The following is a 25,832-nucleotide window of genomic DNA, read 5'->3' on the forward strand; positions in this document are numbered from 1 at the left end:
TAGATAGGGGTAGGGCAGAGGGAGAGAGAAAGAATCCTCAAGCAGACTTCCCACTGAGCGCAGAGCGCGACACAGGGCTTGATCCCACGACCCAGTGCACTTGATCCCAGCTCAAGCCATGACTTGAGCTGACATCAAGAGTTGGATGCTTAACCAACTGACCCACCCAGGCTCCCCGGTATGCTTTTATTTTTGCTAAAGAGATCATATGTCAGCCATTGCTCTCAGTTCTTTTGTTGTGTTTTGAGAACGATATTTACCACCTAGTGTGAGCAAAGAGAAAGGTGAGCACTAGGTGAAGCGGGATCGCACAACCAAGTGGCATAAGGAATAGATCTTAGAATTGGGGGACATCGTTCAAAATTTAAATATTAAAATGTTATAAGAGTGGCAGATTTGTTTTAGGTTGATGCTGAGGACAGTTGTCTTCTATTGATATTGTTTCTCGCTTTGAGCAGTTACGGCTATTGAACCATGTGGTAGGTAGAGTTCTAAGAATGTGGTCCCCAGTGACCTTTTCACTTGTGTGATCACCTCCCCTTTGAGTCTGGGTGAAAACCACAAATATGATGGTAGCGTTCCCACGGTAACGTTTTGCTTTATGGCAAGAGGGAAATTATTCAGAAGGACCCAAGGTAATCATATGAGACCTTGAAAGTAGGGCTTTCTCCTGGCTGAGGACAGAAGAGGAGAGCAGAGAGATTTGAAGCATGAGAAAAAATTGGCATGCCATTGTTGATTTTAAAGGTGGGGGAAACATATGCGAAGATGGTAGAGAAGTCTCTAGGAATTGAGCCAACCCCTGGCAAATAGGAACCAACAAAGACCTCAGTCTTGCAACTGGTAGGAACCTAATTAAGCCAAGACCTCCAGTGAGCTAGGGAGCAGATTCTTCCCCAGAGTGTCCAGACAGGAGTCCAGCCAACTAATAGCCTTGCTTTTGGTCTTGTGAGACCTTCTGTGGAGGGGCCACCGGGACTTGTGACCTACAACAGTGAGGTCCTAAAAGAGTGTTATTTTAAGCCACTCAGTTTATGCTGATTTCTTAGAAAGCAGTGGAAAGTGAATACAAACCAACTATGATTTCACCAGCTCTAAGATTAGTCAGACCACATTTCTGGGATGGCAACAGGCTATTTATAGCAGAAATCAAGACGCATGGGCTTTGATGTTTTCTTTAATCTGCCAAATGAACAACCATATTGAAAACGAAAAGCTACATTTCATATGTTTGTTACTTTAGAAAATAATACCTTAAACCTAGATTGGCCTTCTCTTTTCAAGGCACCTTCCTATCTTTTGTCTCATCTTATCTGTACAAAAGCCTGCCAGGGAAGATAAGAATAAGACCTATAGAAGTCATTTGCCCAAAGAGAACAAGGCTGCCTTCAGCTTGATATTAGGAAATCCTTTCAAACAATTACAACCAGCCCACTGTGGAGGGAACTGACTTCTAGAATAAGAAAATCCTGTCCCACTGGAGATGAAGACTACATAGTCCTCTTGGAAGGAATTTTTTTAAGATTTTAAAAATTTATTTGTTTGTGAGAGACACAGAGAGAGAAGCAGAGACATAGGCAGAAGGAGAAGCAGGCTCCCTGCAGGGACTCGATCCAAGATCCTGGGATCATACCCTGAGTTGAAGGCAGACGCTTAAACCACTGAGCCACCCAGGCATCCCCTCTTGGAAGGATTTGATGGGAGAGAGCCTGACTTGGTGAAGAGGCCAGACCTCTGAGGTCTGTCCTGACACCAAAGGGTCTGTGGTTCCCACCAGACTAAATTGATCCGGATCCATGTTGGCGGCCAGTTGGCCAGGCAAGAACCCCTCTGAAAGGAGTCCTTGGTCATTCTCACAATGGCTATCGGTCTGAAGCAGCAAACATACTAAATTTCTTGGTGCAAAGACTACATGATGGATGCCAGTGACACCTTTTATAAGGCACCAAGGTTCACTACCCTGGTCGAGTTGCACAAACACTTTGTAGAGGTGATGTTTTTAATTCTCCAACTCCAGAGTCCTTGCCTTGGCCCACGATAGCATGAGCCACCCTCCTCTGTGCAAACAGGTGCAGAGTTAAATAGCTGGCTTGATGTTTATAGAGACGGACAAGCTGGCAAGATCCCAGATGGAATTTTAGAGTAGGAGCCTGGCCTGAGACAGCCTAAGGCCTGGGACAGCCTGTTGACCAGTGGCCCAGACATCAGGGCAACTCCCATGTAGAAGAGGGAAACCAAGCTACAGCGCCACTGCCCCTGCCTTAGTTATTTAGAACACCTTAGCCCACTTTCTTTCCTGAGCCTTAGGCTTCCCATCCTTAAAATAAGGGTGTTAGTTAATCTCAGAAATCCCTTCTAGCTCTACAGTTCTGTTCTTATGGAAAGAAAAATGTTTTGGGGGGGTTTGTTTGTTTGTTTTTTCACTCCCCCTCTCACCTCTGAGTCCTCCTGGAGATAATTGTGAGCTCAGTAGAGGCCCAAAAAGAGATCGACACTCAGTTCCAAGGATTTCTTTTCAGAGAATCTCTTCTTAATTAATTAGTTAATTAATTAATTATTTTTATTGGAGTTCAATTTGCCAACATTTAGCATCATATCCAGTGCTTATCCCGCCAAGTGCCCCCCTCAGTGCCCATCACCCAGTCACCCCAACCCCCCGCCTACCTCCCTTCCCACTACCCCTTGTTCATTTCCCAGAGTTAGGTGTCTCTCATGTTTTGTCACCCTCATTGATATTTTCACTCATCCTTTCCAGAGATTCTTGGGTCTTCTGTGAGAATTCTGTTCCTGTGAAACTCTGTGCTTCTGGACTCCCAGATTCCTTGAGAGTCCCACAGCTCCAGAGAGAAGCAGCCTGGGATTGCCTTCCAGCTGGCAGAGAAGGCAGCATGGGACAAGAAGGAGTGGGAGAGAGTGGGAAGGAGAGCTGGCTGGGGGTCGGAGTTCCACCAGTCTTCTGGCCTTTCCTCCTGGGACCTACGGGGCTGCAGCAGGCCCCAGAGAGTTCTAGAAGAAGCCTGAGGCTGGGAGAGTGGAAGGAACTAGGGCCAGTCTGGAGCTAGAACTCAGCCCACGAGGGCAGCTATGGCTAAAGCTGCATGCAGACCTCTGTGAAGATCTAGCTGGAGATATTTGAGAAAGGAAACATTTCCAAATGGTAACAATGACTGAGCTTTCGCCCCTTGTCCTGACTGTCATAGCTTTGTGGTCCATGCCCCAGGTCAGCAACTCTAATGTGAGCTTAGTCCATAGGGAAAAGTGAGGCACCGGGGGCCTGGGCTGGGGGGATCCCAGTTCCCCAGCGGTTAACTACACCTCCCCTCAAGAGCTGAGGCAATACATTCCCTCACACAGGCAAAGTCCAGGCAGAAGAGCAACTCTGCACACCTGTTCTCTCCACCTGGGGCACCTGCCTTCCTGGGTTTCATACACAAAGGCTGAAATATGTACAGGAATTTTTCACTCAATTAAAGGAGAATTCTGGGACTCACTTCAAGTCTTTTCAAACCCATTTTGGTTCTAGTGGAGATATAATCACCAACTTGCATGCAGGGTGTTAGTCTGGGGTTTCAGGTCCTCGCAGGCCAGCCTGCAGGTGGAGAGCCTGTGCATTAATTTGCAAGGTATTAAAAAGCTAGGCCAGTGGCATGGCACATTTTTAGTGGCTTTCCTGAAGTATAATTTTGTGCCTTACAGCTCACTGGTCACAAGTGTGCAATTCAGGGGCACCCGGCTGGCTCCATTGGTGGTGTGTGCAACTCTTGATGTTGGGGTTATGAGTTTGAGCCCACACCGGGTGTAGAAATTATGTAAAAATATAATCTTAAAACAAGGGTACAATTCAATGACCTTTAATAATTTAGTAATAGAGTTGTGCAACCGTCACCACCACCCAGTTTTAAACTTTGCCAGCACCCTTTCTGTGGTCAATCTCATATCCTTTCCCCAAGCAGCCTCTGATCCACTGTATGTCTCTGTATTTTCCAGACATGTCATTATGAAATGATCCAATATGTGACATTTAGCGTGTGACCTCTTTGGCTTTAGTGTAATGCCTCTAAGGTTCTCCCTTCTTGTAACACGTTTGTGCACTTCATTCCTTTATATTGTTAAATAATATTCTGCACAGGTACATCCCATAGTTGTTTATCCATTCACCATTGGATATTTGGGTTGTTTCTGGTTTCTTGGCATTAAGAATATTGCTGCTAGCAACATTCCTGTGTTAAGTCTTTGTCTGAAAATAAATGCTCATTTCCTCTGGGTAAAGTCCTGGAAGGGGAATTAGTGACTCATATGGAAAGCTTTACGTTATTAAAAAAAAAAAAAGATTTATTTCTTTTAGAGAGAAAATGCACACGCATGGGCAGGGGGAGGAGCAGAGGGGAGAATCCCAAGTAGGCTCCCCACTGACCTGGAAACCCGATGTGGGGCTCGACCCCATGACCCTGAGATCATAACCTGAGCAGAAAAATCAAGAGTCAGACGCCCAACCAACTGAGCCACCCAGGCACCCTAGTAAGCTTTACTCTTTAAGAAACCACCAAACTGTCTTCCAAGGTAGCTGTACCATCTTCATCCCCATCAGCAGTGGGTGAGTTTCCCACCTTTTTTACTTCCTCACCACCACTTATTCTGGTCTGTCCTTTTGAAATCATGGTATCTCATTGTGGATTTAATTCACATTTCCCTAATGACCAGTGGTCTTGAGCATCATTTTATGTGCTTATAACCCAAAGGCACATTTCCAACTAAATAGAAATGCAAGTCCTTTTTAAAAAGTACCAGAAATAAGGGGCACCTGGGTGGCCCAGTTGGTTGAGATTCTGACTCTTGGTTTTGGCTCAGGTCCTGATTTCAGGGTCTTGGTATTAAGGAGGGTGAGGGTTTCACCATATGTCTTGGGGAGCTGGGGTGCACAAACATTCAGAACACAGCATGGGCACGTGAAAATAGCTCTCCACGAAGGTACCTTAGGGCACTAGGGCTGGAGAGATGGCAGAGACGGGCAGTGAGCTAGAAAAGTCAGCAGGGGCGAGATCAGAAGGGGCCTGGCAGAGAGCCAGCGATGCCCCTAGGGAGCATTGTGATTAGATGAACCTTCTGAGAGTTCTCCCCACAGCACTGTGGGAGAGAGACGGGAGTGGGGACCCTGGCTTTCCTTTACAGGAGCTGTCAGGTCTCCCATGGCCTGGAACCTGAGCTCTGTCTCCCCAGGACCCAGCAGGGCCAGAGTCCTTGGTCGGACCACATGGAATCCTGGGAATGATCTATGCACTCCTGTGTTTGACAGATGCTACATCACCCTCACCCAGTCTCTGCACCTGACCATGAGTGGAGCTCCAGCAGGACCTGCAGGCACAGGCAAAACAGAAACCACCAAGGACCTGGGCCGAGCGCTGGGTGTCATGGTGTATGTGTTCAACTGCTCCGAGCAGATGGACTACAAGGTACAGCCTCAGCTGGAGGAGGAGCTAGGAACTGGGTGGCAGCATGCACTGGGGACCAGGTTCATCCATGCCATCCTGGCCCAGCCCAGAGGCCCGGGCACAGAGGTCTCTGCTCGCTCGGTCCCAGGAGACCTGAGGCTTTTATCCCTGGAGCGCATTGACCTCACTGTAGATGAGTTTCCACCAGTGAGTGTTGTGACCACTGATGGGTTACTTCACTTTGGGAGCTTCTTTTAGTCACCTGTAAAATGAGGAGGCTGAGCATGTATCCAAAGGCTGACATTCTCTGTTTGACCTAGAACCACAGAAAGGTTCCCAAGTGGCTAACATGAAATCTTCCCATAAAAGTCATATTTGTGCTTTTCTGGAAAAGTAGGCATTTTCCCAATATTTCTACAAAGACAAAATATCCTCCAAGGGCAGGTGTGACTTCTGAAGGCAGAATAGATTAACCTCCACTCCTAACGAGTGATGCCCACAAAGGACAAGTGTAAGGCCAATGTTCTTCATCCAGGTGCTCACCATTTTTTACTTTTTAAATGTATTCCAGGTTCTGTGTCATAGAGAAAAGCAAGAGAAACAAGAAGCCCATAGGTCACTTCTTAGCTAGCAATGTTCTGCTAGATGTCATATAAATTCTTTTTTTTTTAAGTGTAATAAGATCTTCTCACTTTTTCATTATTTTTATTTTGTTCTATTGTATTATTTTGGTGAACTATCTTAAGTCCCTTTTGAAATAGGATGACATGTAAATAAATTTAGAGTGGGGGAAAAGATAAAACCGTAGCATTAAGTAGATTAAATATTTATATCTATAAATCATGGTATATTGGGTACAAAATAAATTTAATTTAAAAATAATTTTAGAGACTACGAGCTAACCTATAGAACTCTAAATGAGATTCATCTGCTATAACTTTAATAATTTCTCTTGTACAGAAAATTTTGCTGTGCAAAGAGTTGCAGAAATCTCAAACACTGTGTTTGCTCATAGCCAGCAAACAAAATGAGGATTCAGACGCCAGACAGCTGTCTTCCCCGTATTCTACACAGTCTAAATTTTATCATGGTTGCTTTTATTGATGAACACATTAAAGTACTACTTCTCAAAAAAAAAAAAAAATAGGGCACCTGGGTGGCTTACTCAGTTAAGTTGTCTGACTCTTGATTTCAGCTCAAGCCATGATCTCAGGTTGCGGGATCCAGGCCAGAGTCAGGCTTAATGGTGGGTGTGGAGCTTACTTAAGATTCTCTCTCTGCCTCTACGCCCCCCTCATTTGGGCATGTGCATGCACGTGCACGCTCTCTTTCTCTAAAAAAAAAAAAAAAATTAATATTTCTCTTTAAGTTAGCCTAAAAGAAGAAAGTATTTTTTTCCTACAAACTCAACCTTCAAGGATTAAGTTTCTAGATTTTTCTATAGTTGAGCAAAGGCAGCATTGCTGATATGGATATTCTCCCCAGAAGGACATTTTGGAGGATGCACTCATTAGATGGAGAAGACCTGGTGTATTGATTGAAGATAATCAGGATTTCTTCAAAGTTAGGCCTGGCATGCAAAACAGAAATAGATGAATTGGCCCCATGGTGAGGGAGTCACCAAGGCCATCTTATTCAATTCTTTCTAAACTTACGACTGAACCCCAATCCCCCATCGATTCCTCTGAGGGTATAGGATGAGCAGAGGGGTCTATCCGTATTTTGTCTGGACTGTGCAAAGCTTTGGCTCAGCCTAGTGAAGACACAGATCAGAGCAAGAACAATAGAGAAAACTATAGCATGAATAGAGGAATCCATTAATTCAGGGAACTTAATGAAAGGTGGGGCTTATCCTTCCATCCTTTCCCACGCCAGCTTAGGTGATGTTAGATTGGTTCTCCTAAAACGTTCATTGAATCATTCTTTCCTCTGCTCCAAGCCTCCATGGACCTTCACAGTCCCTTCTAATAATTCAAGGCTTTTTATAACCACAACCTCCTTTTGTACTTCACCAGCCCAAATGATGCCTTTATTTTTTCTCTAGACATATGATTTTGCTCATCCTTTGCCTGCAATATTTACTTCCCTTACCCCCTTCCATTCTATCTATACAGATACTAATAAGGCAACATCCACAGTGTATGTTCTGAAGGTATCATACAGTCCTGTGAGATACCAGCACGTCCAATCTTTTAGAATTCTATTCCTGTGTTCTGTCCCTGACACGAATGTTCGCCAGCGTGCATCCTGGGAAAACCAGGAGCCACATAAGGAAAATGAAAAATCCTGGCCATAAAACATTGACTGAATTTTGTTGTTCAGGACTCTTCCTTCCTCCCCCTAAAGTTCTAATAGATGTCGGGGCACCTGGGTGGTTCAGTGGTTGAGTGTCTGCCTTCAACTCAGGGTGTGATCCTGGATCCTGGGGTCCTAGGATCAAGTCCCACATTGGGCTCCCCGCAGCGAGCCTGCTTCTCCCTCTGCCTGTGTCTCTCTCTGCCTCTCTCTCTCTCTGTGTCTCTCATGAATAAATAAATAAAATCTTTTTAAAAAAAGTTCTAATAGATTTTGTAAATTAGCAAAAGAGGGTTATAGGATGTGGTGTTTCCTGAACTTCATCGGCCCAAATGCCATCTCTTCAAGGAACATCTACTGTCTCCCAGATTTGGCATCTTGTGAAATAAACATTGGGAGTCAATGTCGTAATACTGTCTGAAATTCATCCCTTTGGCAACACTGCTTGCTAGCGAGTGCTCTCCTTTGCTCCTCTCTGAACGCCCTAACATCTGTGTCTTTTACTCTATCCACTGGAACTCCTGCTCATGGAGCGATTGACCTGCTCTGTCTGGATGCCTTCTCTCTACAGCTCAGCTAGGAGTTCTTAGACTGAGTCCTTCTGTGTCTAACGCACAAGCTGTGCACACACCTGATGGGTAGCAAACACTCACTACAGAAATGAATGAGACTTTTCCACTTCCCCAGCACTCCAGCGATGTCTCCTTGCCAGTGACCCTGAGAGTGTCCCCCTGTCACCTTCCCCTCTGTATTTGCTCTGTGGTTTAGTTATTCACGTTGAACGCCCAGGCGGTTTTTATTTTTAGGACAGATATGCCATCTTCCCTTTGAAAATTCCTTTCTTGCTCTCATTTGAAAATATTTACCTGTCATTCACTTTCTACAGATCTTATCATGTCCCCCGTCCATCTACAGCTTCCTATCACCCTGGGCATTTGGGCACAGATCTGAAGATACAGACATAAACTTTTCTATCAGCGCATGCCGAATGCTGAATAGAAGGCTTTTGTGTGTGTGTGGGGGGGGGGGGTCTATGGTGCAAAAAAAACAATATTTTATTCATTTCCTGCTATTTTAAAAGCTACAGAATCAAGAGTATCACAAGCCCAATGACATTTTAAAGGGATTTTGGTCTAAGTGTCTTGAAAAGGTTCTGTTTGATCCCATGACTTATGTTGGCACCCTCAGCCATCAAAAATGTGATTGCCCTTGAAATTTTAATAGGAGTTTTTCAAACCAGCGGTCGGTAGGAGACTGGAAGTATCTCTCACAAAAAGTATGGAAGCTGATTTCCATGTGTGATGATGAGCCCGGCACAGAGGGCCATTTAACCTTTATACATTTCATTGCAGTCTTGCGGCAACATCTACAAAGGCCTCGCTCAGACTGGTGCCTGGGGCTGTTTTGATGAGTTTAACCGAATCTCTGTGGAAGTCTTGTCGGTGGTAGCCATGCAGGTATGGGGGCCACAAGTTGGTGGGAGGCCTGTGATCATCTCCCCAAGCACTGTGGCAATCTACATCCTCTTGCTCTCAACCTCTGCTCGTCCACTTTTGTGTCTCCCTTCCCACTTGGACTTCAAGCCCCTTCCTCTGTTCTTTAGAATTGGCCCCGGGGCAGGATATGGGGATCCCATGAGTCCCTACCAAGGTGAATCCATTCACTGGCTGTGGACTCCATTTTCTCCTCTGTGACCTGTCCCACCTGCTTCCTGTGGGCGAGGGGAGGATCAAGGCAGATAGCAGAGCCTGGCTTCTTGGAAAGGCCATGGACTTTGGAAAGGTCTTCCCTTTTGTAATCGAGCCTGGGAAAGCTGCTCTACTTCCTTTGGGCCAATTCATCTCATCATACAAAGGTAGGATCTCTCATGCAAAGGATGGGAAATGACTTCATCATGTGATGATAAGCTCAGTAAAGTGAGGATCACAGGGTGAATGTTGCTGATGGAAGGAAGTCATGTTCGGGTCACATTTACATAAATATGCCGCTTGTCTTCCAACTTCTCCAGAAAGCATCTCATCTATTGAGCACCTACAGCAGAGTGAGTGCTAAGCTCAGAACCAGGGTGAAGTGTCCCCGGTTGATTAGGGCAGATCCCTAACTTCATAAAACAACTTTAGTTCTTGAGACGGGCACAAGCACTCTTGAGGGCTTTAGAAGGGATCAGATTCCTGACTCACAGTACAGGGCAAGGCTGCTAGATGTGCCATCTTGAAGCTAGACCTAAAAAATTAGATGGAGACGATCTGGATTAAGGGGAAGGGTCTTATAGACAGAGGAATCAAGTGGAAAGAGGGATCTGTAGGGAAAAGTGAGCAAACCTCTGTTGAAAGTCTGTTCTGTACCAGCTCCCAAAGACCAGCTGAGGAAAGTCATTTGTCCAAGGACATGTTGGCAAGCGGTGAGGTTGGGCCTTGAACCCAGCACCCTCTCCCATACAACCAGGGGCGTGTATAGACACAGATACTGGTGTCTAAGGGATAAACTGCTAGAGAAGAAAATCAGGCCAGAGAGGTAGATGGGCTCTAATGTTGTGATGTGTGTTGTACCTACTTTGGGGGGCAGAGAGCCCCTGCATGTTTCTGAAGGGGAAATTGCCCTCTGCTTGGCAATGGTTTTAAAGAGGGGCTGAGCAGTGGGGAAAGTCAGTGGCTGCAGGATGTCAGGGGTCTCTCACAGGGGTTCCGACTGGGGCCACGGCCTCAGTGCGAGCCCCATGGCCTCCCCCAAGGCGCCTCAATCACCCTGGTGAAGCACAGCCTTTGCCAGCACCCGTTCTGTGCTCCTTCCAGTAAACTGGTGCTCCTCTTTCCCGCCGAGGAGCCTGTCGTTTCAGAGCCCACCCACTCCACCACCTCAACAAGACAAAGCCAACATAAGGACACCAAGCGGTGAAGGAAGCCATGTGGTGATGGCGCCTGGGATGCTGGCATGACTGGTGCTCCCAGGTTGTGCCTGGGCTCCATGTGGCCTAAGCATATAATTTTCCTCCTGTCATTTGCCTTTATTTCCAGAGCAGGATGTATACAGTACAGAAAAAGAAAAGCAGAGCTATGAGGGACTCCTTGGTTCCCCTAGGCTTTGGTTTAAAGCCTTCAGGCCCAAATGAAGGGCCAAGGCAAAATTTTAGCTCAACTGACATTTTTCTAAGGGTAAGGGCAGCAGAGGGGGGGAAGTGGGAGTTGCTGCAGATGGAGGGTGGTCCTCGGTGGGGAAACTGGCCGAAGGAGCATTCTTCCCCTCCCGCTGGCCTGTGCATACGGGGCAGGAGCTAGCCTCTATCCACCACCACCCAGCATGCTGTCCCCATGCAACATAATGTCCCCATGCAACATGCTGTCTCTGTCCATGAAGGCTGGACTTGGAGCCGTGAGCAGGTGCTGAAGCCACCCCGAGGTGGAACAGTGGCAGAGCTCACACCATCTACCGATTCCATGGCTCACCTTCACCTCCACTTGGCACTGGGAGCCATAAGTGGCTGGGAGGCTTTGCAGGGTCCCTTCACTTTGCCCTCCCCCCAAGGTAGTCAGGCTTTCCATCCCTTGTGATGGGCAGCTGATTGGTGCTCTCATTCATGGATTCTTGTCTGGACTGCTTCTTGGTGAAGCCCTCACAAGTTGCAAAACTGTGGGTCCTTCTCTCATTCCCAATGGTGATGTATGGTTTTCCCTCTTTTGGATTATTTGATTCGATAGGAGTTGGTAGCAGCAGTAAATTGAATAGGTGGCCAGAACACTCCCTTGGAAACCTTTGACTAGCATGGTTCATGGGAGCTGATTGCGAGCATTTCAGTGCTCTCACATCGGTGGCTTAAAATCAGCAGTGATGGGAGCATTTTCCCAGCAGAAAGTGGCAAATCCTACAAATCAGGGGCATTTTGTTTTCCCGGTGAGCTGGTTCTTAAACATTTACCAGCACGCCTCTGCCTTGTCAGAATATGTCAGTGTTTGCCAGATTTTTTGAATTTTAAAGAGAAGCTGAAAGTCCAGATTTTTATTTAAAAAACTCCAGGGCAGCCCGCGTGGCTCAGCGGTTTAGCAATGCCTTCACCCCAGGGTGTGATCCTGGAGACCCAGGATCGAGTCCCATGTCGGGCTTCCTGCATCGGGCCAGATTCTCCCTCTGCCTGTGTCTCTGCCTCTCTCTCTCTCTGTGTGTGTGTATCTCATGAATAAATAAATAAAATCTTAAAAAAAAAACCAAAAACTCCAGGTTTCTGAAAGTTGGCAACTCATTAAAAAACAAAACAAAAGGAAACAACTTGGGAGCTGGACCAAAAAGCATGCCACTGACTGCTTCACCTCTGTGTGGTCACTTCATAACTTAGAAGAACCAGGATTAATGCCTCTTCCAGGTCTGTGTGAATTTGGGGAAAGAAGGTGTGGAGTAACACGAATAAAATAGAGCTTTCTCAGAGTACTAATTCTAGGCCTAGGATGGTTCTGAGAGTTGGGACAGAAGCATAAGCTCTTTGTAGCCTTGGATATTGGGATTATAATTATAATTATATTTTGTACCTGGAGTTTCCTCCTTGTTTCTTCCACTGCAGATACCTGACAGTTCATATACCACCCATCTTTTCTACTTCTTGCCCACCATCTTCTGTTATTCTACATGCTATAAAGTCCCGCTCTTTCATCTCTGCTGTTAGGAGTTTCTGCATCTTCTTTTCTGGCTACTGGCCCCAGATTGCAGAGGGCTTTTCTTGTCCTCACCAGCCAGGTTGCACTGGCATGACTGCCCTTGCTGAAATCCAGGACCACTTATGGTGGACCCAATACAGTGCTCAGTGCTGTGGGGTTGCCAAAGGGCCATTTCACGGTGTCCCTCCAAGGAGCCTGGGGAAGAGGCAGCAGGAAGCAGTGAGAGCCAAGTAGGATCAGCATAGAGTTCATCTTGGGCTCCAGAGATTATAGGAGCAATCCCATATGTAACTGGGATCTTCAAAGAAACAGGTTCTTGTAGGGTGGGGTGAACCCTGCAAGGGGGTGGGGAAGTGGTCATGTGTGTAGGTCATGTCTGAAACCACACAGCCAGTGTTCAACTCTGGTTCTGCCACTTACCAGCTGTGTGACTTTGGGTGAGTCCATATCTCAAGTCCCACATCTCTAAAGAGGGTTAATAATAGTACCTACTAGATGCGGTTGTAATAATTATTTAATAAGTTAATACATGTGGAGCATTTAAAGCCCTACAGCTAGTAGGCATGCGATAAATATTAGTCTCTATGATGATTGTGGTGGCGGTAATGGTGGTGATTGTGGTGGTGGTAGTAGTGGTGGTGGTGATGTTAGTGGTGATGGGGGTGGTAGTGCTGTTGGTTATATTGGTGGTGATAATGGTCATGATAATGATGGTCATGGTGATGATGGTCATGGTGGTGATGATGATGGTATGAAAATAGTGGTGATAAGATGATGGTGATGGTGGCCATGATGATGATGGGGACCATGATGGTGGTGGTAATGATGATGGTCATGATGATGATGGTGGTGGTGGTTACTGTTATTATTACCTGAGCACTGCAGAACACAGGTTGAAGGGCAGTGGAAGACCAGGAGACATGGGGCAGGGAAAGAGGGTCCACACCCAGGTCTCACCACCCTCCTCAACACCCTTCACTCCTCAGCTGGCCCAACCTCAGACCATCTTCCCAAACTTAGTGTCTTAATTGACGAGGCAGTATTCAATAGCCATTGTCCCCAGTGCACAAGAGATAAACAATGTGAATTCGCCTTATTTTGAAGCTGCCCAATAGGATGTCCTAGCAGGTTCTGCAAGGTCAGTTCCTTTTTGCTTCTGGAATTAAATGAAATAAATTCAACCCAGAATTCCCTGGTGCTTTCACACTCCAGGCTAGGAGCATACCCGTAGGAGAGATCGTTTCAAACAAGTGGTCTGACAATAGTCGGGGCAGAATCTGAGTCTGTTCCACTTAAAATCCTATACCCACCCAAGGAGAAAATTACACTTAATTATTCACACAGCTAAAAAAAAAAAATATTATTCACACAGCCATCCAGGCTGGCATATTGGTTCCAAAGCCATACCAGCTGTGACTCTCCCTCGTCATCCCCTCTCCTCCTCCCGGCTCCTTGCCTGTCTGGGTTCCTCTCCCAGTAACTTCTACAAAAGTGCGTGTGCTCCGGGGTTCTTGCAGGTGGGTATTTTCGTGTCTCTGTCAGAGTGGTTGAGCAGAATTACATATACGATGGGAATAAGTGGGACAATTCCAAGAGCAATTACTCTGCTATTTTAAAGATGTATGAAGTACTACTTAGTCTTCCCCCTCCCCCAGAATTTTGCCAATACCATTGCAATCAGCTCACTAGGCCTTTGGGCCCAAGGGCATGTGTCAGCAGGACACACTCCACCACCTTCTCCCTCCAGCCTCCCTGGCCAGGCATTTCTGCCATGTGCCTTCCTTCCCCATGGCACAAGGGTGCTGGGCCGAGGCAGGAAGCAGCTAGAAGCAGCAGATCGGTTAGCAAGGTCTTGGGAGGTCACCATAGCAGTGTTCCAAGGACTCAGAGTGCCAAATGCTAGAGTCTCAGAACCAAGGGAGCTTCCCACGTAACACCCTTTATAGAGGAGCGTAAGGTCTAAGGTAAAAACACGGAAATTTTTTTTTAATGTAAAAAGTGGTGAGTGGGTTGCACTTCCTGAAGGCAGCAGATTCCAATCTGCTTTTTGCAGAGAGCAGCATGGAGTGAGCCAGGCAGGATTTTAATAACACATGGCATTTGGGGGCAAAGTCTGGACCACAGAGTGGACTTACTTCCCTAGAACATAAGGGGCATGGAGGAAAAAGCTGAGTGGGTTCAGGTAGCTCAGAGCTAGCCGATGACCTCTTTAAAACCTATCACCTACAAGAAAGATGCTATGACTGTTACCCTTCATGAGTGTGTCTGATACAAGGCCCCAGCCTGGGCGGGAAGACGTAGGGCTGGAGCCCTCTGTGTTCACCAGTTTCCAGTCTTGGAAGAGAAAGGCCTCATTCTTAAGATACCCCATTGGGCTCTCATGGTCAGACAGGCACACCGTGGCTTGTGCAGGATATGGGGCTGGCCTGAGATAGAGGTAAAACCTACCCACCCATCTAAAGCATCAGGCAGAAAGCGAGCTCCCTGAGAGAGGGATGATTAAGACTGTGGCGCTGGAAGGGCAAGTGAGCCCATCTGGCTAAGGGCCAGTGGAGGGTCCTGAAATGGGAAGGGGGCAGTCGGGTCTCTTGGCTGGGGCACTTAATGGGCCAGCAGCCTCAACTTCCCCGGGGAGCCTGTTAGAAATGCAGATCCAGACCCACCAGAGCCCTGCTGTGACACAGTCTGCATTTCTGCACAATCCCCTGGGTTTCGTACTAAATTTAGGGACATGCTGCCCTTGGTTCCAGCTCCTCAACCCTGGTGACACAGTAGAAGTGCCCATAGCAATGCACAAACACACTGTCTCCACCCCCAAAGATTCTGGTTTCATTGGTCTGGGACAGGACCTAAGCATCAGGTTTGGTTTTGAAAAGAGAAACACTTTTGTTTTGAAAGAACCACGTCCATGTGGCTCTCATGTCCAGCAAATGCTGAGAACTGGAGCTAAGAGGGGGACTGGCAAGTGAGGGAAACATCTGGAAGGCTGTGGGGCATGGGTTAGCCTAGGTTAGCAGGCCACAGAGACACATCTTCCTCCCCAGGGTAGGTGGGGCAGAGGGAGTGGAGGAAGCAGGTGTACTGAGGGGGTGGGGCCTATATGCAGCTCTGATGGGGACAGCTGGGCAGCAGCCAGGATGAGCAGAAACACAAGAATTAACTGGACTGCAGTGGTTCTTGAACTGGGCAGATATCCAGATCTTACTAGTCAGGGCTTACTATAATCCCAGGGCTTACTAGTTAGCTGGACCCCACCCCAGAATTTCTGATTGGGTGATCCAATCTGGGGTGGGGTGGGGGGCTATGAATTTGCATGGGAATTCAGGAGGCCCCAGGGCCACAAGCCGTGGAATGGTGGACAAATCAGTTATACTTTTTTACCTTCAATTTCCTCATTGGGAAGACATTCTGCAGACCACAGTTTTCCCAACTTTGGCATTTTCAATGCCTTGAGCCTGATAATTCCAGAAATTTCGCACTACTTGTGACAACAAAAATGTCCCCAGCTGTGGCCAGATGTTCCCTGGGGAGGACAGGTACACAGTCACCCTCAGGCAAGAACATCGGTTTCTACATAGCGTTTTGTGTTTGTTTGTTTTCTTTAGCGAGTGGCAAATACACTTTTCTTACTTCGTGGAAACATATGCCTCTAAATTATAACATGATTATTTTTAGAGTAAAACAAAATTCCCCTGAAAGGTATATATTCGATGAGGAGCCATGTGGCTGGCACAGTGTCCTGGTAAAAGGAGGTTTGGGGAAGTGGCTAATAAGAGCATGTGCTTTGGCACCAGATTGCCTGGTTGGTAACTTGGGTTGCCCCACTTACCAACTGTTAGACAGCTGGCAAGTTTCTTTTTTTTTCTCTTGCAACTTTTTATTTTTAACAATTTTAGACTTATAGAAAAATTACAGAAATAGCATAGAGTCCCCACATACCCCTGTCGTAGCCTCCCTAAACCTGGCATCTTGCATAACTGCAGCACAGCTTCTTAACTGCCTCTGGCTCAGTTTCCCTATCTATAAAATGAGGATCTGCCCATCTCGTACAGTTACTGAGAGGACTTCACAGGATGGGATGACTCACCTAAAATACTCAGAGAAGTGCCTGGTACATACCAAGTGGTCGGTAAACGTCATTTATTCTTTTTCTTTTTGTTATTCCCTGTGGGTTTAAAATCTTTTAAAGTGATGATTTTTTAGCAGAGAAATAATGGACCCCCTTGAGTGAAGAGTGGACCTGGCCCCTTTGGTATCCGTTTATGCCTACCTGTGTTTGAGAATCCCCCTTGCTGGGCTTGCGGTGTAATCCATGTGATCCCAGCCCACCTGCTTCTCTTGCCTCTTCCCAACATCCTGAAGGACCTCTGGACTTTACTGGGGCCTCCTGGACCCCACCCGCTGCATTGCAGTGACTCATCCCCATGGACCCTGATTGCCACTAAGGTGATGAGAAGGTGCCAGGCACACAGTCTTCTGTCCTGTCCCAGGAGAGCCCCCTGCTCACAGAGCCTGCTACTAGCACTGATGCCCCAGCGTTAACTGTGGCCTTGCATCTGCTCCATACTCTGCCTCAGGAGCACCCCCTACAGACTTTTACATGGGAGGACAGAGGCCTCAGATCCTACAGGAGGGAAGCAAAACGGTCCTGGGCTCTGGCCTTCGCCCAAGGGTATCAAAGCAATCAGTAAATGGCAATGAAACTCCCTTCCCCACCCTATAAGATGGTGATGAGCGTTTGGTGTATTTTATAGATGGGAGGACTGGGACCATTGGGGAGAGCCCCTTCCTCACCACCCTCATAAGCTGGGGGGTGATGGGGAGGCAGGAGGTGCTATGCGGGGCTGCCCTGTGAGCACCGCTGTGCGTGCCGTGCTGGAGATCACCTCTGACACACAGCATTGCCATTCTCTATGCAGAAAAGAAATTTTAGTCTCTAACTCCATGAGCTCAAATGCATTTGGTCTTTAGAGCTTCACTTTGAGAAAGGAGCTGAATCCTCATTCACCTGTCACCTGTAGACCTGTCACCCATTCTGGTGGGTGCTGCCCTGCCAGGTGCTGGGGAGAGCCCCACTCCATGGAGGATGGTCCAGCTGCCTGGTGTCTTTCTCTTTTACTTAGGTTCCTGCTGTCTCTCCATGTCTGTATGTCTCATAAATCCTCCAGCTCTGTCTGTCCTTCTCTGTTTATATCTGTCCCTCTCTGTCACACACACACACACACACACACACACACACACACACACCCCTACAGCCCAATCTGCACAGAACCCTCAACTATTCTAAACACCTGCCCATGGCAACATGATTGGAGCTCTTTCAAGACCTTGCACTGGCCCCTCGGCTTTCAGGAGCCCCGAATGGCTAGAGATACTCAGATACACTCTGGGGCCTCCCTGAACAAGCGTGCCCCTCTTATCTTCACTCTTGCTGTCGCTCATCATTGTTGCACATGCCTTTCCAAAGCACCATGTGTGAAAATGGGGATTTCGTTTCTGTCCCTCTCCTCACTGCTGTAAGAGCATTCTAGAATGTAGAGCTGACCAGGTCAAGCTTCAGCTTAAATCCACACCTTTAAGACAAAAGTCTGACTTTTGAAAGGTACTCATAGCCCTTGGGGATGTGGCTCCAGTCTCGCTTTGCCATTTAAGGATGTGCAATCTCTAAAGGGGTGAACTGTGATTATGCCATGTGTTCTAGAGACGTAGCCTGAGGAAGTAAGCCAGGCTGAGGACCACAGTAACAATTTCTGTGTTAGCTGCTGTTTTTAAGCATTTTCTGTGTGCTCAGCTTTTCATAGGCTTTCTTTCATTTAATCCTTAGAACCAGCCTAGGGGGTAGGTCCTGGTGTTCTATCCATCATGCAGTAGCCAAGTTGCCTGGATTCAAGTCCAGAACCCACCACTTAGGACCTGAGCAAGGTCAGGCAAGCTACCCAGCCACTCAGTGCTTCTGTTTCATCATAGAGAAATGCGCTTCAAGGGTTATGGTGAAGAGCAAATGAATTAACATGTAGAAACACTCAGAACGGTGCCTGGTGGGAGGTCAGTGGGGTTAGACACCTGTTCGCTGTTCACGCCTGACCCCTTCACTGCTGTTATAAACATGGGCATGGGAGACCAGATTTCTTTCAGACGGGCACCCCATGCTCATTAGCAGAGGGTCCAGGGTGCAGTCACTGTGCCCATCCGTCAGTGAAAGGGGCCACAGAGCAGGTGTCTGCACTGGGCATAACCATGCTTCCCAGCCTTATCTACCACCCCACCCCCGGAGCACAGTGGAGACCTTTTCTGTTGACTCATTCACCAGGTAAAAAGCATTCAAGATGCAATCCGAGATAAGAAACAACGATTCAACTTCCTTGGGGAGGAGATTAGCCTGGAACCTTCGGTGGGGATCTTCATCACCATGAACCCGGGTTACGCTGGCCGCACGGAACTTCCAGAGAATCTCAAGGCTCTTTTCAGGTGAGCATCAGCTCTGCCCCATGCAAGGGCCCAAGAGAGAAGCCTCTTCTGTTTTTCTCCACTGAAAATGTATGGCACACATATTGGAAGAAATTTATAACATATAAAAAAGTAGAGTTTATAAAACCACCTTTAACGTTATCACCAGTAAAATTATTTCTTGCTCTGTTGTATTCTGCTTTCCTCTATATGAGTATTTTAAAGTCATGCATTTGTGGTCTACACACACTTCCTATTGTTTTTTTGCCATTTCATACTCTATCATAATCTTATCATAAATCATCTCTTCTGTTAGATATTCATAAGAAATTTCATTTCATGACTACGTTTTATTATACCAAGTGCGCAGTCCATGGTATCAGGTATCACTAAGTGGTCCCCCATATTTAAATATTAAGAATGCTTCTAACATTTAAAATAAATTTACACATAATGCTGTAATATACATCTTTGTACATAAGTCCTTTTTTTTTTTCTCTATGCATAGTTATTTTCTTTGGCTAGCTGCCCAGAAGTGGAATCACTGAGTTAACAGGGAGGCACTTTTTTTTTTTTAATTTATTTTTTATTGGTGTTCAATTTACTAACATACAGAATAACCCCCAGTGCCCGTCACCCATTCACTCCCACCCCCCGCCCTCCTCCCCTTCTACCACCCCTAGTTCGTTTCCCAGAGTTAGCAGTCTTTACGTTCTGTGGGAGGCACTTTTTAAGGCTCCTGATACACACTGACAAATTGCTTTCTACAAAGACTAGTGCCAAGTTATGCTCCTAGTAGCCATGCACAAGAACACCTCTTTTATTTCACCTTTGCCACCAGTGGATATTGCCATGCTTTTACATCTTTTTTACTGTGATAAGAAAACACAAATCCATTTTCTAGAAGGGGCTGGAGGGAGTCTCCGTTCTTTTTCTCAGGAAAGAGATTTCAGCCCAACCAAAAAGGGTACCTCGTGGTTTCTGATTTTTTCCACCTCCTGGATCGTCATCTAAGACAGAGAGGCCTCAGGAGCTGTGACACAGAGGTCAGCTTCCTCTTGGGAGCCAGAGCCCTTGCTCTGTTGGGGACGTGAAGTCCAGGAGCCCCCTAGAGAGGTCCCTGTGCATTTCGTCCCTCAGTCCGGTCCCTGTGCACTTATGCGGTGGCAAATTCCTGCGTCACAGGAGTGGTGTGGACATACTCCCCCCCCCCCCACCCAGGCCAGTGCCCATGTTAGCCAAGAGCTTATTGGAACATCACCAGGCTGCCTGAAAGGGTGGCATGGAATATCACTTGCTCATGGCTTGCACAAAGTATTTATTAAGTGAGCCTTGCATTTACAAACAATTACGCAAGTGGATTATCACCCTGGTAAGAACAACTCTACATTTCCACACCACCCCCCTGCCCCAAATTTAAAGGGAACATTTATCCAGAAAATTGGGAGGGGAGGGAGAAAAATATTTGTAAAAAAAAAACAATAAATACAAACATCTACTTTGTTACTTCATTTTCACAAAACCCAGTGAGGTGGGTGCTACTAGTATCACCCTTTGTGCAGGGAGAAAATAGGGCAGCAAATTGCCCAGGGTGGGAACCGTAGTCACTAGGTTCGCTCACAGACCAAGTAGCGAGCCACAGAACAGGGGTTAGAGCCCAGACAGTCCACCTCCAGAACCTCTGCTCCTCTTGTTTGAATGCTGTCATCCAGAGATAGTTACAACCTTTTGGCATTCTCCCTTCCAATATCTGGTGGGCAGGGTATCTCTTTGTCACACTTGGCATAAGACTCTATATAAATTAGTATCCTGCCTTTGTTAACGAATATTTTCCCCATGCCACAAAATAGTTTCCTTCCATAGCATTATTTTCCATGGCCCTATTGCATTCTGTTGTATGAATGCATACTTAACCTTAGTTCAGGTTGCAAAATAATTGAGATTCTAAGTGTGTGGTTGCTCCTTTGAATTTGAATGCGCTGTCAAATTTAGAGGAAAAATGTTCTTGAATGATATGCTTTTGAAAATTTTGCATTGGTGTAGGGAAAATGTGGTTAAAGAAATGTAAACAACCTTAGGCTCCTGTTATAGACTTAATAAATTAATTTTAAAAATATGTAATTTAAAAATCAAATGTTTCTAGGCTATGGGGGGGAAGTCACAGTAAATCCTTATAGATAAAAATTCCCCTCTGTATTCCCATATATGACATTTTTAACAAGATTTTATTTATTTATCTTAGAGGGAGAGAAAGAGAGAGAGAGAGAGAGAAAGAGAGAGAGAGAGAGCGCTCGTGTAAGAATGGGCAGGGAGAGGAACAGAAGGAGAGGGAGAGAGAGAATTCCAAACAGACTCTGTGCTGAGCATGGAGCCTGAGGGTGGGGCTCAATCACCTGATGCTGACATTAGGACCTGAACCGAAACGAAGAGTCAGCCACTTAACCAACTGAGCCACCCAGGCACCCCTCATATATGCATTTTGTGGCAAGATGGGGTTAATAGGTATTTACTTTAGACCTCAGCGTTAGATATTTATTTATATTTTTATGCGCATAAGCACAGAATGAGCCCCAAGTGTATAGGCTTGGAGGAGACATACGTTTTGAAAATGAGGAGTAGATCCTTGTAGACCCCAGGAGAGACCCAATTCCTCAACCTTAGCCCCTAATCTATTATATAAGGAACTGACCGAATAAATTACTACTTACTAAAGCTTGACCAAGCCATGCCTGTGTTACAAGATGAGCTGTAACCCCACCCCTGCCCCTTCCTGCTACCATCATCCGTCACCTTGGTCAAGAAAGTTCATGTCTTTTATCCTTTGTCAACTCATCCCTGAATTAGAAATCTTAGATGAAACTATTGGTAAGGGCTGAGTGTTTATACTCACAGATGCCTCTGTCCATGATCTCAGCCAGGGTCACTTGTCTTCCAAGCACCCCCACCCCTTCGACTGTGGTTGGGAAACCATCTTGACCCTCTGTTTCCCCATTCACAGGCCTTGTGCAATGGTGGTTCCAGACTTTGAGTTGATCTGCGAGATCATGCTGGTGGCAGAAGGATTCATTGAAGCACGATCATTAGCCAGAAAGTTCATCACCCTTTACCAGTTGTGCAAAGAGCTGCTCTCTAAACAGGTACTCTCTCTAGTTTGGCCAGACCACCTGTCAGGTGTAATTGCCCCGCTCTGCCCAGTGTAGTAGGGAGACATGAAAGCCTTCTCACAGAGAGTCAGTGTGCCCATAAGAATAGTAAAAGCTCCGAATTTAAAGCTTCTCCTCCCTTCGGGGCTCTCTTACTAGGACTACCTTTGCTGCCATAGCATGGGTGCACTCAGCCCTATAAAATCTGTCCCAGGTGGATTTCTTTAAAAACCTCTCCTGTTTCTCCTTGCTTCCCAGACCCCTTGTTCATTGTATTATCGGTCGGTTCCCCACCACCACTGACTTCCCGGCCAGAGACTGACACTCACAAATCCACCCTGAACCTCTCTTCTGAACTCTAAACCTGTATGTTCAGCAGCTATACCACAGCTCCCCCTGAGTGCAGGAAAAGCAGCTCCAGCTCAGCATCTAAAGCCCATCTCCCAGCTGATCCTCACCCCTGCAGCCCTATGTCTAATCGTGGATGAACTCTTATTCGTTTCACCCTCTGGATATCTCTCAAATCCATCTCATTTTCTTCCTACCACTTTATATCTAAGCACCCCTGCCTCTTGCTTAAACTCCTGGAACTGCCTTTACGAGTTGCTACTAGTAATTCTTCTCTTTAAAGATTTTTTATTTATTTATTTTTTTGAGAGAGAGAGGGAGTAGCAGACTCCCCACTGGGCAGAGAGCCCAACATGGGGCTCAATCCCGGAATTCCAGGATCATGACCCAAGCAGAAGGCAGACACTTAACCAACTGAGCAACCCAGGCACCCTGCTACTAGTAATTATTCTTTAACTATTTTTCTCAGAGAGTCTGAAGGCCTCCTGGGTGTAGAGCATGTGAGCTCAGCCTCGACCATCTCTAAGAGCTAACGTGGCTTCCCCCTAGATACCCTTCCACTCTCTAAATGAGCAAGGAGTAGCCAGACACATTGAAAGTGGTTCTTTTTGGTTTCCCTGGCTCCCAGCCCCCTGTATGCTCTGGGGCTGCTTTGTTGTCATCAGAGTTAGAAAAGTAGCTAATGCCAGACCAAGAGCTAGGATCTATGACTACGACCTTCCGTGTCATTGGTCCTTTCCTGAGCTTCCAGCTTGGCCTCAGAAGTGGCCTGCCTATAATTTTTTAAAATATTTTATTTATTTATTCATGGGAGACACAGAGAGAAGCAGAGACACAGGCAGAGGGAGAAGCAGGCTCTAAGTAGGGAGCCTGAAGTAGGACTCAATCCCAGGACCCTGGGATCATGACCTGAGCCAAAGCCAGAAGCTCAACTGCTGAGCCACCCAGGCATCCCCAACCTAACCATAATTTTATAAACACTAGCATGTGATGTTCAGCACACCTGCCTGACCTGTGCCACCTTCCAGGATCACTATGACTGGGGCCTGCGGGCCATCAAGTCTGTGTTGGTGGTGGCAGGATCCCTGAAGCGAGGAGACCCTGACCGCCCTGAGGACCAAGTCCTGATGCGCTCCTTGCGAGATTTCAACATCCCCAAGATCGTGACCGATGACATACCAGTGTTCATGGGCCTGATTGGGGACCTCTTTCCTGCCCTGGATGTCCCTTGGAGGAGAGACCTCAACTTTGAAGCGTTGGTTAGGAAGGCGGTGGTGGACCTGAAGCTCCAGGCTGAGGACAGCTTTGTACTCAAGGTATTTGGGGGTTTCCCTCTCAAGATTTTTTTGTCCTTTAATGATTTTCTTGGATAATGGGTCATCCTTAATCCAAAGGATTGCTTTAGATATATAAATATGTATCTACCTAGTAATAATTCATTTCAAGAGCTCTTTACTGAGGCACCCACAATGGGGAATGTGTGGTGGGGAATACAAGGGAAAGATGGCACCCCTACCATCAGAAAGCTCATGATCCGATAGAGGACTAAGTCCCAGTCCATTCTGCTCTAGCACATATTTTTTTTCCTGTGAATTACTTCAGATATGATTAGAGAGAACTGACAGTGGTACAATATGGAAGCCATGTTGGTTCTTACGCATTTTTCTGATCTTGTAAACATTTTGAAGTGATCAAGGACAAGTTTTTCTCACAAGAAAACCTGAGGGCGGTAGGCAGAATAACATTCCCCACCCCGAGATGTACAGAGGACATGGATAGATTTTTTTCCTGTGCAGTAATACCTTTGGGGATCCTACGAACACCACCATAGAAGTTCACAACTGCCTTTATGTTATGTATCCTGTCTGAACTCCCCACAACCCGTGAGGTCAATGGAGCAGATGAGGCACTTTATAGATGAGGACAATGGCCACCACTACTTCTACAGGATACTCCACTGAGCATTTCATGAGAGACAACTTGCTCCCCCTTGAGGAGGTTACCAGCTGGGGGGCACATTCCTTCTATACCACTCTGGGAGGCCTTTCTAGAATGTAATACAATACAGTCGGTTGAGATTAAGCCCTGGCTGTATGCAAATCAGCTTCTGCTTCTAGCTCTGAGCTTCCATTTCACAGAGGAAAACAAAATGTTGACCTGGTCCTTCCCAGCTCTGATTGGTTTTGCCTGTCCACCATCCCCACACCCAGCCTCCCTCCTCCCAAGTGCAGAGGATAGACTTTGTCAAGGTAGAGATGGACTTGAGGGCCTTCTAGGTAGAGGCCAAGGGTTGGTGAAGAGTTGGATGGAGAAACACAGAGATTGTTCATGCAGCAAAAAGAAATCCAGCATTGCTAGGGAGAAAGGTATGGGGGCAGGGAGTGAACAATAGGACTCAAAGGGTAATATGGGACCATGATATAAAGGGCCTTGAATGCCAGACTGAGTGCTTTCCTCTTAAAGGCTCCAATCCTAAGAGATGCCCCTTCTCTGGAGGGCAGTTAAACCCAAACGAGGCTCCTGATATCCAAGACACTGGGGCTGAGGACTTGCCATCAGAACAGCCCACATCCTCCCAGACACTCTGGTCTGCTAAGGCAACGTGACCCTACCTCCCCATTTTCTGCATTTTTTTCCTACTCAGAATCTTACCTTTCCTATTTGTTTGTCAGTTGGTGCACATTCTGTGTCCTCCTTTCTCTCTCTCCTTTCATGACTGCTTTCTGCTCCTCTGCTAAGACAGATACTCCCTGTTAAAGGCTCTTGGGACAGATGGTGTTTTCTACTGGCTTTTCATTCGTGCTGTCCATCTGACCTCCTCAAAGTTCATCAGAAACGCCTAGTGAGGCTCTGCTTTCAGGTGTCATCCTGAGATCCCTAAAAGCAATACTATAAATTCATCTTTTGAGAAAAAGGAATTTGAAGTGTAGAAACTGGAAGGGGAGAGTTCAGTCAGTTCCTGGAAAGAGGATGAAAATGGGTTGACAGATCCCGCATGGTAGGAGGGCCAGAATCCACTTAGAAGGGGCTTCAGGAGAGGAGGGCCCTAGAGGTAGCCAGTCTGCCCCACTGAACCCTGGTGATGCCTTAGCCTTGGAGTTGGTAGTGAAGGAGGGCAGGGGAGAGAAAGAGAACTGGAAATGGCCAAGGGGGAGATCATTAAGTCAGTTTACCCTGTGATTTTTCCACCTGACTCCCTATATTCTTGTCTCCTTTTTTTTTTTTTTTAAGATTTTATTTATTTATTCATGAGAGCACACAGAGAGAGGTAGAGACACAGGCAGAGGGAGAAGCAGGCTCCCTGTGGGGAGCCCGATGTGGGACTTGATCCCAGGACCCCAGGATCACACCCTGAGCCAAAGGCAGATGCTCAACCACTGAGCCACACAGGTGCCCAAACACACATTGCCCTGCTCCCCATTTTGGTCTCAAATTGCTACGAAGACAGAGCATGTACAGCCAGGTCTTTAACCTGCAGCAAGAAAGAAAAGTTTAAGACAATCTAATAAACTCTTTGTGGGGGAAAC

At 46.6% G+C, this 25,832-nt stretch overlaps 1 protein-coding gene across 1 annotated transcript in view; it reads left to right on the forward strand.

The window, feature by feature from the left end:
• Positions 1-25,832, forward strand: part of DNAH9 (dynein axonemal heavy chain 9) — a 329,643-nt gene that overhangs the window by 105,077 nt on the left and 198,734 nt on the right. The window contains exons 27-31 of the mRNA XM_025428358.3: positions 5,294-5,450; positions 9,077-9,181; positions 18,678-18,835; positions 21,813-21,951; positions 23,334-23,621. Of these exons, the coding sequence (XP_025284143.2) occupies positions 5,294-5,450; positions 9,077-9,181; positions 18,678-18,835; positions 21,813-21,951; positions 23,334-23,621 (847 nt within the window). The remainder of the gene's footprint in view (positions 1-5,293; positions 5,451-9,076; positions 9,182-18,677; positions 18,836-21,812; positions 21,952-23,333; positions 23,622-25,832) is intronic.

This window comes from Canis lupus, chromosome 5 (genome assembly GCF_003254725.2).
Source record: "Canis lupus dingo isolate Sandy chromosome 5, ASM325472v2, whole genome shotgun sequence".
Classification (NCBI taxonomy): domain Eukaryota; kingdom Metazoa; phylum Chordata; class Mammalia; order Carnivora; family Canidae; genus Canis; species Canis lupus.